The sequence below is a fragment of the Xyrauchen texanus genome, chromosome 37, assembly GCF_025860055.1.
Source record: "Xyrauchen texanus isolate HMW12.3.18 chromosome 37, RBS_HiC_50CHRs, whole genome shotgun sequence".
NCBI classification, from domain to species: Eukaryota; Metazoa; Chordata; class Actinopteri; order Cypriniformes; family Catostomidae; genus Xyrauchen; species Xyrauchen texanus.
Window position 1 is genome coordinate 32,789,134 of NC_068312.1, and position 18,796 is coordinate 32,807,929.

Below are 18,796 nucleotides of genomic sequence, written 5' to 3' on the forward strand. Positions count from 1 at the left end.
TTAATTTTGGAACTCGGAAAGAGCTTGGGTGGATGTCACTATTTTTGGTGAATAACAACCTAAATGTCAACATTGTACTCACACAAAGCTAATGTATGGCTTCAGAAGACTTTTAATACAGCACACGGGTTGCATGGACCACTTTTATGCTACTTTTGTGGTGTTTTGCATCCCTTTTGAAGCTTGAACGATTCACTCCCCTTCATTGCAATTGCATGGAAATGAGCAAAGTCTTTACATTTTATGCTCAGCAGAAGAACATCGAAGGACATTGCATGAAACAAATAGAATTTACTATTCTACTCCTATTTAAATTGATGCAGATGCATTTCAACAAGATGCTTAATCATCAGAGTGACCCATGCAGATTGGTACAAGAGGTGAGAATGACGTGTCCGTTTGATTTAGCACTAGCTGTGAGCTCATTCATGAGTTTTAAGAGAGGCCAGATGGCGGAATTCACAAGTGCATCAACGCTTTCCAGAACATAGCAGTGGTTATCAGTGTATATATAGACAAAGCCCCTGTGATGTGCTATTACTGGCATATCTGGCCTACAGGTAGAAGCATGACCTCTGAATCTCAGAGTATTCTACCCGCCTACTCAACACATGCAGCCTACTCATCTTTGCTCGAAAAGCAGAGAGCACAGAACAAAACCAGTGAAAGGGCTTTACCCAACACCCACAAAGACTCGCAAAACTACTGATGGAGCATCAACCGCTCAATACGAAACTAAATAATAATACATTGGGAGGGAGATGCAGTATATGCCAGGGATGTGCAAAAGAAAATATTTTCAACACTGACTAGTCAGTGGATTGCCTAAACAACTAATTGGTGTAAGGAACCTCTGTATAATTAAGTTGGTTTTGGGTTCCCTTAACCCTGATCAGATGTGCTTTACTGCCAAAACAAGGACGCAGATTTTTATTAACAAGAATTTGTTCCTTTTACTTAGAAAGTAAAAGTGATAGGAACCATAGGTTGTGCTCACCAGAAATGTTTCTTTATTAACCAAATTCTCAAAACACTAATTAATAATTCCAAAAAGATTTTTAACCTTTTCTTTTCCTAAATAAATCTCCACCTTTGACCAGCCCTGACCAATAGGTGGCAATATGCATGAAGAATGCACATTGCCAAAAAGAAAATAGAATGTATATGTATGTGAAAGTGGAGATTATAGTTAAAAAAAAAAAAAAAAAAAAAATATATATATATATTAAAATTTTCAAGATTTAAATATTGATCTGTTTCTCATGCACACCATTCATATCACTTCAGAAGACATGGATTCAACCACTGGCGTCTTATAGATTTCTTTAATGCTGACTTTGAATTTTGGAGATAAAAATTCTGGCCACCATTCACTTGCATTGGATGGACTTGCAGAGATATTCTTCTATAAATCTTTGTTTGTTTTCTGCAGAAGAAAGAAGGTCATACAGCTCTGCGATGGCAAGAGTGTGAGTAAATGATGAGAGCATGTTAATTTTTGGGTGAACTATCCCCTTAATAAATTTGTTTTTTGCCGGGTTCTAAAGGGGCATTTACACAAGATGAGTCCTTGCTTTCAAAAACAGCTAGGCATGCACAACTAAAATGGAACAGAATCCAGGGGTCTTCAGGCAGTTAAAAAAACGTCCATTTGAATATGTATGCCTGAAGTGACAGTGCTATATTGATATGGAGCTATAACACATAACACTTATTAAAGTGCAACTGCTAAATATATAAAAACTACAACAAAATCCACTAGTTGGGTACGATGAACTAGTTGACCATCAAGACCCATTTCTAGTAAATGCACCAATCCCTAGTAAACCAATCCGAAGAGTAAAACAACTCACACGTTTGTTTGCCGACAATCAGATCACTTCTCAGGAAAGACACATGTCTAGCAAAAAGCAGGCCTGTTTGTTTGCGGAATGCAATACAATTTTGTTTTAAAGGTTTAAGCTTCCATCACTTCCCCCAACAAAACAAGATTGTCATAACTTTCATGTCTCTGCTCTTTACAGGGGTCAAACTAAAATAACTGCACTTTACTCGGCACGTGTCATCACAGAACGGTGATCCGATTGGCAGAGAAATGTTGAGCCATTGGGGGCCTCAAGGTTGTTTGGTCAAGCTCAAGAATGCCACTTAAGAACAGCACTTATGCACGCTGAAATCATACAGTATCTTACATACTTTTGAGGGTGTCCATTTGAGAAAAGGAGAATCTAAAATCTGTGGTTTCTTGCATGATTGGCCATTGATGCAAGTGTGGCAAGGCAAGGGTGGGCCCCTGTCATTGATAAATGTCCGGTATTTCCTGTACTCTCATTGCCATTCAAGTCAGCCATTTGTGGATCCTTGCTGACAGCCTGGGGGCATCAAACACTGCTGGGCCCCTGCCACTTGCTAAAAAGCTCCACAGTGATAGGCGATGGTTACCAGGTCCAGCAGAATGTTGCATGCCATCCTGGGTGCTTGAATTCCTCAAACTCTTTCAATGCGAGCACAGTTGGATGAGGGGTAAAGGGGGGGTGGTACACCATGGTCACTTCCTGATAAGGTAATCGCTCTCCAAGTGAACAATAGGAACAACTGTTATACCTGGCCTTAGAATTCGTTCCATTTGTCAATCAAAGCCTGCACTGCTCTCACCTGGAAATGCTTAATTGATTTTAAGTATTGTGCACTGCACAGAGGACCAGCAATAGTTAAAAAGCACATCTATCAATAGTTTGTCATTCTAGACAAACTGGCTGATCTTAGGACACTGCAACTTCAATGTGAAAAACCATGTTACTAATGTCACCATTAGTCATGATTGTGTCAAAAACCACGTGAAATGGCATAATGTACACAGATTGACAAGTCTTTTCTGTGTTAAAGTATTGTCTATTAAAACAGGAAATGGGGTGTGACATTTCAAAGGGCTTAGAGCTCATGGTAGGTCTTTCTTTAAAGGTTTAAGTTATTGTTAATAATCAATTCCTCCATTGAATATCTGAATGGGATTTTTACTTCCAGACCCAGACTGTTGCATTCTATTGCTAAATAGAAGCAGGTCGTACAGTTTATATGATGTAGTGGGTTATTTATTTTTTTGTCAGCAATTGTCTTATATACCAACGAACCCTGGTTTGAAATACCAAAGTGCTATGTAAGTTATGCTAATTAAAGCATCAGCTGTGCAGTGAGCAGACTGCGAGGTGGCCCACACACTGTGCTCGGCCCTGTGTGGAACAGATAGGCTGTCAGGGTGCTGCTGGCAACATTTGTAATTCTGTTCATGGCTAAATAGGTTACAGTCCCAGAGTCCTCTGCAGCGGGTTTGCTGAGCCATAGCTCGAACTGCGTCATTCTCACAAGAAGAGACGAGAGAGTGGGAGGGGGAGTGAGAGACAGACCACATGAAAGCAATTTATTTTGTAGTGTTAAAGGTTTAGTTCACCCAAAAATGAAAGCTCTCTCATCATTTACTCACCCTTATTCCATCACAGAGGTGTATGACTTTGTCACCTGCTGAACTCAAATGAAGATTTTTAGAAGAATTTCTCAGCTCTTTGGTCCATACAATGCAAGTGAATGGGTGCCAAAATGTTGAAGCTCAAAAAAAAAAAAAGAAAGAAAATCCCATAAATCAGCATAAAAGTAATCCATAAACCTCCAGTGGTTAAACCAGTGTCAGTTTCCAAACTGTCCATTTGGAATTTGGGAAATATTCAGCAAGACATCAATGCCTATTTTTGTCATTTGGCCCCGCCCACTGGTGCTTACTGCTCAGTTACACGGGTGAAGTGGAGAGACATGGGCCTCTCATGGGAGATTAATCTACACCAAAGAGAACTTCCACAGGACACTTTCATGTGACTATAGTATCTGGAATAACATGTTTCTACATTAGATGAACGGCTTTGACCATTATCATGCATTTTGCAACGGTTTCAAAAGATGCTTTTAGACCTCTAAAAAGGAGACCCCATTATGCTTCATTCAGCTGCACTGTTTCCTGCTGTTTTGAAGGTGTCCTGGACCATTTTTGCACACATCTGTGCCATTTTTAATTGTAAGTCTTTTGTAAATATGCACTACACTACTCCGCCACAACATTAAAACCACTGACAGGTGAAGTAAATAACATTTATTATCTCATTAAAATGGCATCTGTCAAGGGGTGGGATATATTAGACAACAAGTGGACAGTCAGTTCTTGAATTTCATGTGTTGGAAGCAGGAAAAATGGGCAAGCGTAAGGATCTGAGCGACTTTGACAAGGGCCAAATTGTTATGGCTAGACGACTGGATCAAACCATCTCTAAAACCACAGGTCTTGTGGGGTGTTCCCGGTATGCAGTGGTTAATACCTACCAAAAGTGGTCAAAGGAAGGACAACCGGTGAACCAGCAACAGGGTCATGGGCGCTCAAGACTCATTGATGCGTGTTGGGGAGCGAAGGCTAGCCCATCTGGTCTGATCCCACAGAAGAGCTGCAGTAGCACAAATTGATGAAAAACTTAATGCTGGCCATGATAGAAAGGTGTCAGGACACACAGTGCTATGCAGCCTGCTAAGTATGGGGCTGTGTAGCCGCAGACCAGTCAGAGAGCCCATGCTGACCCTGTCCACTGATGAAAGTGTCAACAATGGGCACGTGAGCATCAGAACTGGACCATGGAGCACTGGAAGACGGTGGCCTGGTCTGATGAATCATGTTTTTTTTTTTTTTTTTAGATCATGTGGATGGCCGGGTATGTGTACATTGTTTACTTGGTGAAGATATGGCAGAAGGATGCACCATGGGAAGAAAACAGGCTGGCGAAGGCAGTGTGATGCTCTAGGCAATGTTCTGCTGGGAAACCTTGGGTCCTGGCAATCAAGAGGATACTTTGACACGTACCACCTACCTAAATATTGTTGCAGACCACGTACACCCCTTCATGGCATGGCATTCCCTTATGGCAGTGGCCTCTTTCAGCAGGATAATGTACCCAGCCACACTGCAGAAATTGTTCAGGAATGGTTTGAGGAACATGAGTTCAAGGTGTTGACTTGGCCTACAAATCCCAGATCTCAATCCGATTAATCATTTATGGGATGTGCTAGACCAACAAGTCCAATCCATGGAGGCCCCACCTCACAACTTCAAGGATCTGCTGCTAACGTCTTGGTGCCAGATACCACAGGACACCTTCAGAGTTCTTGTGGAGTCCATATCTCGAGGGGCCAGAGCTGTTTTGGCACACATGGGGGATCTACACGATATTTTATATTTAATATTGATCTGTTTCTCACCAATCATGCCACTTCTGAAGATATGGATTAAAACACTGTAGTCTTATGGATTACTTTTATGATGCCTTTATGTGGTTTGGAGCGTAAAACTTTTGGCATCCATTCACTTGCATTGTGAGGAACACAGAGCCGAAATATTCTTCTAAAAATTCATTTCTGTTCTGCTGAAGAAAGTCATACACATCTGGGATGACATGAGAGTAAATGATGAACAAATTTTTATTTTTGGGTGAACTATCCCTTTAAATCTGGGATGACCATTACTGCACAGAATCATCCAAAAAACAAAAACTCCAGGTGACACCCTTGTCCTTAATTCATCACATCAAGTCATTGCTAATTTGTCAAATCTTTTATCAGGTCAAAACCAATATGCAAAACCAAACCTTTTTGAAAATTGTCCTTAGTCATCACATCGTGGCACTGAGTGCATTTACATGCAATCTTACACCGCATTTAAGAAACCTCTAAGCAACTTTAAACATCTAAATGCCACTTTAGCAGCTTCTGTGCCACCTTTGCACTGTAAAAAAATGTTTTAGAATACCCAAGGAAAATGAAGACACTGGAGGAATCAGGACAATAGGTTGATTTCAGCTAGAAGCAGTGTAACTCTTGCTCTTTAACATCACTGGAATTGGTTTTACCATGCCATTTGCATTTGATTTTAACTATGTTTTCCACTAATGCATCTGTCTTCAAATGTACGCATAGACCCAACCACTAATGCCAAACCGCAACAGAGCACCATTCCACTAAGGACCTCTTTCAAGGTGACTTTGCGGTCTGTCTGGTCATATCTGATGTCATGCACTGCAATTCTGTGGGACACTACAAACGGGATGGGCAGTGGGTGAAGGGCCGGCACCTGTCATCTGTACCATTGTCACCATGAGCCAAAAATAACCGATTCCATAATCTGGACAGCCTATCAGTGCTAAATAGAACTTCTTCCACTATGCATGAGAAATAAAATGCAGCAACAATTTAAAAGATGTTAAGGGTAAAACGAGTATCCTTCCACATCTGGTGACCACTTCCATCCCCAGAATTCAAAATGTGATTAAATATTATACATAACATTTTGTATCGGAGCAACCCTAATATAAATTGAATGTGTGTGTGTGTATGTATGCATATGTGTAACAGACACAGACACTATATATATATATATTAGGGTTGCTCCGGTCTCAAAATATTGGTTTTGGTATGATCAGTGTCGATACTGTAATCATCAAATAAAAATCTTCAGATTTTTTATGAAAATTACGATTAAAAGAACTGCATAACATCTCACAGATATTGTACATATCATGTGTTTAAATGTTTCTGGACTTCATGTTAATATTTTAATAAAGTGATAAATGAAAACTATTTGTCATTATTTTTAGACATCCTCACTATGCAACATTTTTGTACCTAAAAATATGCAGTTCTGTGTGTGTGTGTGTGAGTATAATATATATATATATTAGGGCTGTCGATTTAACGCGTTAATTCAGTGCGATTCATTTTGCAAAAAATTAACGCATTTAAAATCGCAATGCCTCACCGGACCATAATAAGGAAGAGTCATGAGAAATGCAAGCTTGTAGTACCACCTGTTTACTCTAGAGGGCAGTAAGTGAAATTTCAGCTGTATGAGCAACGCACAGTTTATACAGTGAAGAAAACACGTCATTAGGCAGAACAACACGTTCTTGCGTTCAAAACACTTGGAAGGAGCGCAAATGCGAACTAGGGGATCTCAAGATGTGTTTAAAGATTGAGTATTAAACTATATTTATCTTGAAACAGTGACCTAAACATTTTATGTTTATGATGCAATTCACCAGAGACACTACACAAGCATGTCTGATGCTGGTTTGAGATGGTGCAAAATTTGGAAATTACCCATAAATATTTAATCACGAATAAAATCAAAGAATTTTTTTTCAAACTTATTTATAAGTACAACCTCACTAATTATTTTCTTGTAGAGAGATTTAATTGTGATGTCGATATATTTTGTACATTTTGTGGTCTGCAGGCGGAAATGTTTTTTTCATTTATTTTTGAGTTGTCCCTACTCGACTTGTTATTGGTCTGATTTCTGCAAGATTGTTAGAGATCATATTATTCCCAGCTTTCAACTTAGCTTAAAAATAACGAATAAAATATGACATGTCTCTTCATAAGGAATAGTATTTGATTAATGTTCTGCTTTTGTTGGCAAAGTTTTATATATATAATATATAACATAAATGCAAGTATGGTGGTTATAAACCATTAGTTTTAGGTTCTGTAATACATAAGAACAATTTACAATTTGAGTAACAAGCAAGCTGTAAAGTTTACTGAAATATGTAAACAATTTGATATTTTTATTAAACGGTTTATTTATTTTCCTTTTTGTTGTTGTTTGTTTTAATATACCTCTTGACTCTAGATGTAAAAGTTTTGTAAGCATTAATAAAAAAAATAAATAAAAAAAAAAGTCTGACGCATGTGTAAATTGACAGGTCCTTAAACAAGCCCTCATAATAAATCTCCAACTGATTTACAAATTCACTTGTGAAATGGATTGCTGTGAACTGTGTGCCAATGATTGACTTATGATCAATAATATGGTAGTAAACAATACATTGTATTCTAAAGCTGATTTTTGTATTGTCTTATCAATGATTAACTCTTCTGCTACAAGAATGTAATGCATTTTAATTATCTGAATATGTTTTATTTGTGTATATATATATATATATATATATATATATATATATGTATAATCATTATATATTTAATTATTGTTATATAAAAGGGGCTTTCTCAGCAAATATTTGTATATGCGATTAATTAATCGGGACACCATGTAATTAATTTGATAAAAAATTTTAATCAATTGACAGCCCTAACATACATATATATATATATATATATATATATATATAGTGTGTGCAATTTTAGATTTGGTAAAATAAAATGCGGCACAGAGCTTCACAATATTAATGGATTGAAACCATTTGTATTGGCAAATTCTGTAGCTTTTTTACTCTTTCCGCGATTTCTCTAAAAAAAAATGATAGGTTATTTGAGCGCAGTGAGTTTGTTACAACAAATTTTCTTAGTAGCAAATTTAGCATCCAGAGAACTGCAACATCAAGAAACAAAGTATCTTCTATAAAAAGGAACAATAAGACTATACAAAAATATATATATCTTTTTTTAAATCAATTACCACAAATTATTTTAATGAACTGACATCCCTAGATTCTAAATTTAAAAGTTAAAAAGTTAAAAAACAAGGATACATAAACCAAATTACAAGAAGAAAAAAATGTAGCCTGTGTAGAACGAACTGTTGACTTTGACAGTGGGGGACCTTGAATATCAAAAGCTGAGAACTACAGGTCTAGATTGTAGTGCTGGGAGGTGGGACAGGAGAGTGTGGAAACACAATGTCCAATGGAAATGAAGTGTTTCTGGGTAGAGCATGTGATGAGAGGCCCATGGATTTACGAGTGCGGTCCATTGAGACCACGTGTGAACAGGTGCACCCAAAAATACCTAATCTCCTATCGTGGAGTAGTACGGGGCCTATGGGTCACCATACCGGGACAGGAGAGGTGAGAGCTTGTTATCATCTATTGTGACAACCCAACCAAATGCAGTTACCACACTAATAACTCCATTTGGAGAAATCATTACACAATCTGCCAAATGCAAACACATTAGAAAGGCTAAGCCGAGTGATGCTGTAATCACTTTGCCTCGTTCATGAGACGGTCACCTTTAATATGCAAATATGAAGGTGGTGCTTACCAGCGACCTCCACGATGTCTCCAGGCACAATGTCTTTGGCTTTAATCCTCTGCACGGCCTTCCTGTCCTGACGGTACACCTTGCCCATCTCTGGCTCATACTCCTTAAGGGCTTCAATGGCATTTTCAGCATTACGTTCCTAAGATGAACGGAACCAAATATGAAAAAGCCTGATTTATTGTATTTCGTGGACTAACCACTAGATAGATGTAAGATATGTGATAAATGAAATCTTCCCAACATAACAGAATCAAAAGGAAAAGATCTATTCAAAAAGGAATAGACAAGGATGCTACATTCCTGTTAAAGGTGAAGCGTGTAGTTTTTTTAATGTTAAAATGCTTACTTCCATCATAGGGACAAGTACGTTTTCTGTCCACACTGAACGTGAAACTGAAGTGACACAAAGCCAATCAAAAAAAATTTGTTTAAAGGAATGTTCCGGGTTCAATACAATTTAAGCTCTATCAACAGCATTTCTGCTTAAAACGTGCACAAAGTATATTTAACCCATTAAAAAAAAAAAAAGATTTACTCCTAAAAAAATTAATTGTAAATCATATGTATAAAATCATGACCACCCATACGAGATGAGGACTCATCAATAACCTTATAAAAGCTATTTTATTCCACATGGGGCAGGGGCGCCCTCATGGGGACTGCCATTTTAGAACATGACCAGCTGATTACTACTCGCTAAATCGCAGTAACTCTCTTGTTACACTTTTACTCTTGGATTAAATTAATCAATTGCTGATTGTGAATATTTAATTTCTACAATGGCATCTGTAACAAAGCTATTGATTTTGAATGATGCTGCATCCACACCACTAGGTGTCACTGTAAGTTCAAGATGACACAAACAAAAAGTTACAGAGTGGATCTATAACTGATTACAACAGAAAATTATTATTTTATAATGCAGTTACAGTAAAGCTTTTACAATAGAAGAAAATCGGGCCAGTCCATAAACAATAAAATACACACCGTTTCAAAGGTATAGCCACAAGACATAACATATATGTGTGTTAACATGATTTTAGAGTGATAACATTGCTTACAGGGTTTACCAACATAACATCAGATGTAAAAAAACAAAACAAAATGCTAATGGTGAACAAATGACATTCTTCACCTTCAACTATTCCAATTTCTGATTCTTTTAGTAGAAAATGCATGCAAAATCTGCACGTACTGACCTGCCAGACGCCGACAATGGCATTGGCTATAAGAATCAGTAAGATTACAAAAGGCTCTACGAAGGCAGTGATTGTTTCTTCTCCCTCCTCAAACCAGGCTAATACCTGAAAAAAAACAAAGGCATGTCACAACACATCCCATTTAAATCAAGCATTTCACATTCAAAACACACTGCAGATATTACAAGACTGGTAAATCAAGATTCTAGTGGAGACAAGCCAGAGACGTTTGCCTTCTCATTACGGATTCAACATAAATGTCACACACACACACACACACACACACACACACACACACACACACACACACACACACACACACACACACACACACACACACACACACACACACACACACACACACACACACACACACACACACACACACACACACACACGAGCGGGAAAATAATGTGACCAAGCAGCATGACAAAAGCCAAACGCAACGGCATCTTTTAATGACTGGAAATAAAACTCCTGCTGCTCGCTGCTGCCACAGCAAGACATCTTTTATTTCCCTCTTTTAGATGCATTATTACATATGAACACATCCTAAAATAACACATCTAATTACTTTTCTTCACATCATTAAATTCAGACTTTATAGCAACTTAGAAAATATAAGTTGTGTTTTGCACAGAAGCAAGAAAAGGGTACACAAATGAATAAAGCAATAAGTCACTAAAGGCTGTGCGTTATAGTGATTTAAATAAAATAAATCACTTTTTTATGTTCTTATGCACAATGTAAAGAGGTGTATTGTTATAAGAAAACGGCAACATCAACAAGATAAAAGACAATAGTAATGATCAATAAATAGCAGGAATGAGCAAAACTACATATTTTTAAAAATGGACTACTCCGTGTGTTGCCTGAATGACTTGTTGACGAATCTGTTTTAAAGAGGCTCTGTATAATTAGGCTGGTTCACCTGACACCAATCAGACATAATTCTTACGGAGGGTTAACATAAGCAGCATTATGGAAGTACATTGGATTGAAACAAAATTTAACATCCATCAGAATTTGTATGGCTGCAATGGCATTTCTTTAAAAGGGATGACTTTAAAGACGCAACATTACCAAGAATGTTTTACCGTGCACAGTTTCTAGCAGCTAAAGCACACTAAAGGGCTCTATTTTCATGCAGCGCTATGCACAATGACCCACGCTACTACGTCTTCTCCAATTTTCATGTGAGCTCTAATTCCAAGGGCAATTTTTGTGGCAATGCAAAGTGCAAATGGCCATTGTTGGGAGCGTTTGCGCCATCCGTGGGTGTATTTTATATGAATGAAGTTTCGAAGAGCAATTTGCCATTTTCCTGAGAAAAAGGTTACTACATTGAAATGTCTAAGAAGCACCTCTATTCTCGGTGCAATGCCTAAACTCAGTTCCTGCATTTGCAGTTTGGAGCTTCTACCAAGAGACGATTTTAAAGAGCTATCGATCACTTTTAATACTAGCCATGATTGGTGCGTTATTGCACAAAAGAACGGAAGACAAATGGTCCAATAGACACAGCCCATTTACACTACCAAATTCCATTGAGTGGGCTTTCTTCATTTATATTGAAGTTGCTTGACAGGACGCAGATTGTGCAATAACCGGAAAAGAACCTCCAAATTGAATTGCTCTTGACCCAGCTCATTAATGCTTGAGAGCGCAATTTCATCAACCTTGTTGCACCTATACTTAGCGCATTCTTGCACAAAAATGTGAAATCTTCATGGAGATGCCCAATGACTTTGATTGTATTCACGCATCACTGCACTTAAGGCATAGCCCTCTTGAAATAGGGTCCTTCAACATCAATGCTAAAAAATTATTGTTAAATGTATAAACAATATTTGAAAAAAAAAAAAAAAAAAAAATTCTTCCACCAAGCAATATTTTTGAACTCTAGGCAGTTTATGGTTGCCAAGCAACATAGCAACTTTACACATTGATAATGTGCAGTCACAGGTCTGCCTTCATCAGCATTTTACAACTGTACAAAATGTGGCTTATCCAAACAAAATTATAGATGGGACCATCCCTTTTGCACCTTTCAAAGAGGGACTTGCAAGAACTTTTCTAATACATTGTTTACCAACAGTTTATGGTCTCATTTACAGAGACCTCCAATCAAGATCCTGGTGGTATTCTTTCAAAGACAGTATGGTAGAAGGCCTGTCTGCGGTAATGAAAGGCCTGCAACTAAAGGTCAGAGGCCTAATTTGGCCTGGAGAGACGCCCGCTTACACAGACAGCTACGAGACAGCTGTCAAACCACAGTCTCCAACACCTCAGTATCACTCTGTTGGGCGATGCTGGCATACCTCTCTCCCTCGACCAGCTACTGTAGTTTCATTTCTTCAGCTTTGTGAATGCATTCTAACGGCTGCTTTTGGACAGACCAAAGTACCAAGATCTTTTTTACTGACATAAGTCCTTTAAAAAGAGATGGAGTTCTAATGGAATTAATTTTAAGGTGAACTATCCCTTTAACCAAGCACTAACCTGGGGACCTGGGACCTGATGTAAACGTTGTGTACGCACAAAATGGGCATTGAAATGTGCATAAGCAATTTCCCACAAACATATCATGACATAAACTTGGCATAAATGAGCGCACTCTTGACTCTTTGACTGACTCTGATTTTCATTTAATTCACATTTAGAATAAAAAAGTATTTAGTTAAGCACTTGAAACAGAAGTCAATAGCAGGCTAGATTATTTGTATGTAACTAATAGAAATGTCATTCAAATAGAAGCTGTAATAGGGAAATATTGGTTTGGGATGCGCTGTGTTTGGAGAACTTTCCCGTGTCATCATAGAGAAGGAAAATACAGTAACTAAAAATGACAGCAAAGATTTCTTAGTTTGAGATATTTCTGTTCTACTACAATCATGTACTGAGATAAGAACAGCATTTGAATAAGGATTATCTGTGGGGGTCTGGGTAGCTCAGCGAGTATTGACGCAGACTACCATCCCTGGAATGATGAGTTCAAATCTAGGGCATGCTGAGTGACTCCAGCCAGGTCTCCTATGCAACCAAATTGGCCCGGTTACTAGAGAGGGTAGAGTCACATGGGGTAACCTCCTTGTGGTCACAATTAGAGGTTCTCGCTCTCAATGGGGCGTGTGGTAAATTGTGCGTGGGTTGCGGAGAGTAGCATGAGCCTCCAAATGCTGGGAGTCTCTGCGGTGTCATGCACAGCGAACCATGTGATAAGATGCGCGGATTGACCGTCTCAGAAGCGGAGGACAAGTCTCAGTTGCCTCCGCTTCCAAGACTGTCAATCTGTGCCTTTTATCACATGGCTCGCTGTCCACCTGTTGTAATCCACCCGGATTGAGTTGAGTAACCGCGCCACCATGAGGACCTAATAAGTAGTGGGAATTGGGCATTCCAATTAGGAGAAAAGGGGAGAAAATTATATATATATATATATATAAATAAAAAAAATAAAAAAAATGATTATCTGTAATGCGATGCACACTTGACTATTGTGAAATGGCTCAGGAAATTAGCCTAGCTAAAAGGCACTGCTGGCTACATTCAGTAGTCGAACAGACCATTGGAGGGACAGGTCTCATCAGAAACAGTATTGTACAGCTGCAAACAGGTACAGTAATGCACATAAAATGCGCATCAAATGTGCTACCTGCTCCACATCATCCCAACCCTCATCGCAATGAAAACCCCTGTCTAATAAAAACATCATGAAAAGTACAGTTGCTGTTCAGCTGATTTTTATATAGAAAATACCAGTCAAATATAAAATATTAGTATTCTGATGATATCACACAATGCCGTACAAATAATAAATAATTTTCATTTTGTTTCAAGTACTAAATATTTAAGCTCTCAATAAAACAAAAACTTAAAATGATTTAAAAGGTTTTCTGAGAGGCAAAATTGCTTTGGTTAGATTTATGTCTGCAAAGATAAAAACATTTTGCCAAGGGTTATTCAAGATATATTCTTTGAAAACAATTTCATAATCATATCTTAATAAATAATGTTTCTTCATGGTGCAGCATCCAACCTTTGGGCACTTATGGTCTTATTTCTTATAATACAGCTTAGCTTCTCATATCTTTAAACACAGTAATCACGTGTCTGGATGGTGAAATGCATTTGGTAATTGTATGTAGATGAGGATATGCATAGTAAAAACAGGCATTGTTACTGCATATTTGGTTATTTTGGATAGGAGGCAGGGTGGGAATTGAATCACGTCCATATACGCACAATCTTCCGCTAGCTGGGATTTATTAAAGGAACTATGAACAGGTTCTGGCATACGTACGGTTTTATAAATCAGACTTTTTTTGTGCATACGCAAAATCAGACTTTTGTGCTTATGCACAATTTTAGGAAGAAATCTAAGCAGAGTTATATACATGAGGCCCCTGGGGAGGGTAAACAGGACCCATTTGTGTAGTAATTCTGATCTCAAAGCAGACATGTGTTTTCATTCAGTGGTAAACTATCTAGGCTAATTTAGCGAAAGGACCTTACACCTCTTCATAAAACAGCAGTGCACTAAGTGTCTTGTTTGGCAGCTGATGACAGACACTCAATCTCACTGAATGCTGTTGTCACCATTCCTTAGGAGTCCAGCTTTCTCAGCTGTTTAGCCCTCTCTGATACGCAAGTAACCAAAGACGAGGAGCACAGGATTCAAAGACTTATCAAAACATTCGCACATTCACAGCCTTTCCGGATGCCAGTCTACGTTAATGTCAGTACATGTAATGCTTTAATGTTAAGCAGTCAACAACTGATTTGAATCTATGCTGATTTAACTTGTAAATCTGGCTGCATTGACCCCATTTGTGGGTGGATGGTTTCACTTACGGAATAGTATTGCAAAATAATAAATTACAGAAACCTGTCAGCACATGTTATTGAAATGTACTTACAAATGATATACAAGCTGCCAGTAGAAGAATCCGCACAAGTAAATCTTCAAACTGCTCAATGACAAGTTCCCATATAGATTTTCCTGTAAAAATCAAGATGAATGCATCAGGAACCAATGTTAAAAAAACATTCAATTTTACAGTTTAAAAAATGTATGTTTAAAAATTACCTTCCTCAGCAGGCAACTCTGGATGAGGTTATTTGACGAGTATGAAACAAGAGAGAAAGTAGCAAGTTACAAAAATGTACAGTGATTATATTTCCAAGTAGTAATTGATTTGACATGGACTAAAACTTAAATTTAGCTGATGTCAATTACTTTAAAAGCAGTGGCCTTTAGTTAACACTGTATTATGTGAAGGATGTACATTGATGATAGACTATTACACAACAAAACTTATATTGACCTTTGCTTTAAAAAGAAAATGCTGATAAATATTACTTCCTAGATTTAGTTTAGGCTTCACTTCTGAAATATTAGACTGTCAATAGAAAGTATCATTTTCTACCTTCTCGATGCACTTGTCCTCATGGCCAAGCAGACTGAACTCTAGTTTCATCCATACAATTTTGGACGGACACGGACACACACACGGACACGGACACACACGGACACACACGGACACGGACACACACGGACACGGACACACACGGACACGGACACACACACGCACACGGACACACACACGGACACACACGGACACCTATAAAGTACTGACAACATTTCTCCCAAACTCCAAAAACAAGTAATATTGTCATCTAGATCATTTATTTGTAGAAAATGACAACTGGTCAAAATAACAAAAAAGATGCAGTCATGGCCAGCCCAATCTCCAGACCTGAACCCCATTGACAACCTCTGGAATGTGATCAAGAGGAAGATGGATGGCCACAAGCCATCAAACAAAGCCGAGCTCCTTGAATTTTTGGACCTGGAGTGGCATAAATCACCCAACAGCAATGTGAAATACTGGTAAAGAGCATGCCAAGACACATGAAAGCTGTGATTGAAAATCAGTCATTTTCTGCAAATAAATGCTCCAAATGACAATATTTATGTGGAATTTGGGGGAAACGTTGTCAGTACTTATATAAATCGCACACAAACACCACCTTCGAATCCAGAGAGACTTTAAAAGAATAGTTCCCCCAAAAATAAAAAAAAATTCTCTCATCATTTACTCAACCTCAGGCCATCCCAGATGTGTATGACTTTCTTTCTTTCTTCTGCAAAACACAAGCAAAGATTTTTATAAGAATACCTCAGCTCTGTAGGTCCATACAATCCAGGGGATTGGTGGCCAGACCTTTGAAGGTCCAAAAAGCCTCCAGTGATTAAATCAATGTTTTCAGAAGCGATATGATAAGTGTGGGTGAGAAACAGATCAATATGCAAGCTTTTTCTTTCCTATAAATCTCCACATTCACATTCTTCTTTTGTTTATGGCGATTCACATTATTTGTGCATATCGCCACCAACTGGTCGGGCTGGTCAAAGGTGGAGATTTATAGAAAAAAAAAGGACTGAAATATTGATTTGTTTCTCACCCACACATATCATATGCTTCTGAAGACATGTATTTAACCACTGGAGTATGGATTGCTTTTATGATGCATTTACATGCATTTTGGAGCTTCAAAGTTAAGGTCACCATTCACTTGCATTGTATGGACCTACAGAGCTGAAATACTCTTCTAAAAACCTTTCTTTTCTGCAGAAGAAAGTAAGTTATACAAATCTGGGATGGCATTAGGTTATGTAAATGATGAGTTTTCTTTTTTGGTTGAACTATTCCTTTAATTAATGCGAACAAATTTTTAGCCCCTAGTCTGGAGAAACATTTACAAGCTGCTCTTGCTGCTGACAGGAATATTTTCATCCATGTCATTTCATAAAACAAGACCCTGTGTAACTGAAGGGCGAGAAAGACTTTGGGTGTCCAGTGATTAAATAAAGCAAGTGTTGTCAAACTGGATGGGGTTTAAACATTGGATTTTAGGTCATATTTGTACTGGAATGATTCACATTGTGGGTGATTCTCACGAAACATGACAAGAAAATGTCTTGCTCCTATTATTACAATCTCATTACCACAACGTGAAAATAATGATATGTGATTTTAATAGTTAAGTATTTATACATCATAGTAGTACTCCCTTGGTATTGCCTTTTAATATTCACTGATTTTAATTTATGAAATCACTGTAAAACTGTATACTTTACTGTAAATAGTATAGTGTTACGGTAATGAAAATTGAAAACAATTGGAATAGTAAAAGTAAAACGTCCGAACGCGTTACGGTAATAAAAACTGACGGTTGATATTACAAAAAGAAATAGATTAATTTTACCTTAATGGTCCTTTAAAGATGTGCTTTACTTTATCTATGCTAAATATAAATTCATATTTATTGTATTTGTATTCAATTTTGGTTAAATATGACCAAGACGTTATCCAGACAGGTTTCGTAATAATCTCTCACGTGTGCCTGTCTTCCAACCTGTCAAAAGGGAAGCAGAGGGAAGCGCGTGTGATGACGTCAGCGATTTCGAACTCTCCTACCGGCTGACTGCAACAAATGTAACAATTTAATATAAACATCAATTCGTTCTGAGACTGTGACGCGCCGATGGTGGTGGTGAAGAATACAAAATATCACACGTACCGTTGGGACCCCATTTGTCTCGCTGCTTTTTCACCTGGTCTAAAGTCAGTCCCGTGCTGTCGTTGACGCTGAAATAATTATAAACTTCTTCCACACTCTTGGTGTGACCGTTCTCCATATTTAGGTTGGAAGAGAATCCCGATCGAGCTCAAGAGATCTGCTTTAGTCTATACAAAAAAAAAAGAAATGCGGATTTGCCTATGAGTGACACATGCATTGACATCAAGCAGACATCCAATGAAGAACAAGGAAAGAAGTTGACACGGGTAAATGCACCTTCCAGAAGTCTTATCAATGCACCCTGGCTGGTTATCTTCTTGTTGTTCCCCAAACAACCGAGAATCAATGGAAGGAAAAAGAAAAGCTCCTTGCTTAGTACATCACCTTTACCCTTGTCCAAGCCTCTGTCTGCCTGGAAATGTGTCTGTCGACCCGCTTCAACGTCCTTCTCTCCCGTTCAGTAGTGACTTGAAGCGGTGTAAACTCTTGTTTTATCGCAAGCGTCGCACTACTGCCTCCCTGCCGCATGTGGAGGACGCTGATTGGACAGCCAGTGTCTGGGGATCTCGTCAAGATCCAACCAATCTTCCCAGCCATGTACAGCATTGACGTTAATTAAGCAGTCGTTTGTTGATTGGTTTAACGTGCTGTCACTAAAGTGGCCGATTTAACTTTTGTCCCTCCCCTCAACTCAGGTAAGCGCTTGAACTCACAGGTAAATTGTTTTCTTGGAGAGCTGGCTGGAATAGTATTTATTCTAAACCACAGCAGTTTGTTAGTAATGACATTTTTGTGTTAATATAGTTGGGACCATAATGACATATTTTTGTATAAACCTGGAAATAAAGTTTTAGATTTTTTTTTTTAAATAGTTAAAGAAATCATGATTTTAAAGGAATATTACAATAAAATATTATATCCAA

The 18,796-nt window shown here is 38.1% G+C and overlaps 1 protein-coding gene across 2 annotated transcripts in view; it reads right to left on the bottom strand.

The window, feature by feature from the left end:
• Positions 1–18,347, bottom strand: part of LOC127631289 (sarcoplasmic/endoplasmic reticulum calcium ATPase 2-like) — a 46,328-nt gene extending 27,981 nt beyond the window's left edge. For both annotated transcript variants that reach the window (XM_052109368.1, XM_052109367.1), the window contains exons 1-6: positions 18,150–18,347; positions 17,874–18,040; positions 15,376–15,393; positions 15,206–15,288; positions 10,287–10,391; positions 9,088–9,226 (exon numbers count right to left, since the gene is read on the bottom strand). In XM_052109368.1, coding sequence (XP_051965328.1) covers positions 9,088–9,226; positions 10,287–10,391; positions 15,206–15,288; positions 15,376–15,393; positions 17,874–17,991 — 463 coding nt within the window. In that variant the 5' untranslated portion in view covers positions 17,992–18,040; positions 18,150–18,347. The remainder of the gene's footprint in view (positions 1–9,087; positions 9,227–10,286; positions 10,392–15,205; positions 15,289–15,375; positions 15,394–17,873; positions 18,041–18,149) is intronic.
• Positions 18,348–18,796: the final 449 nt, after the last annotated feature.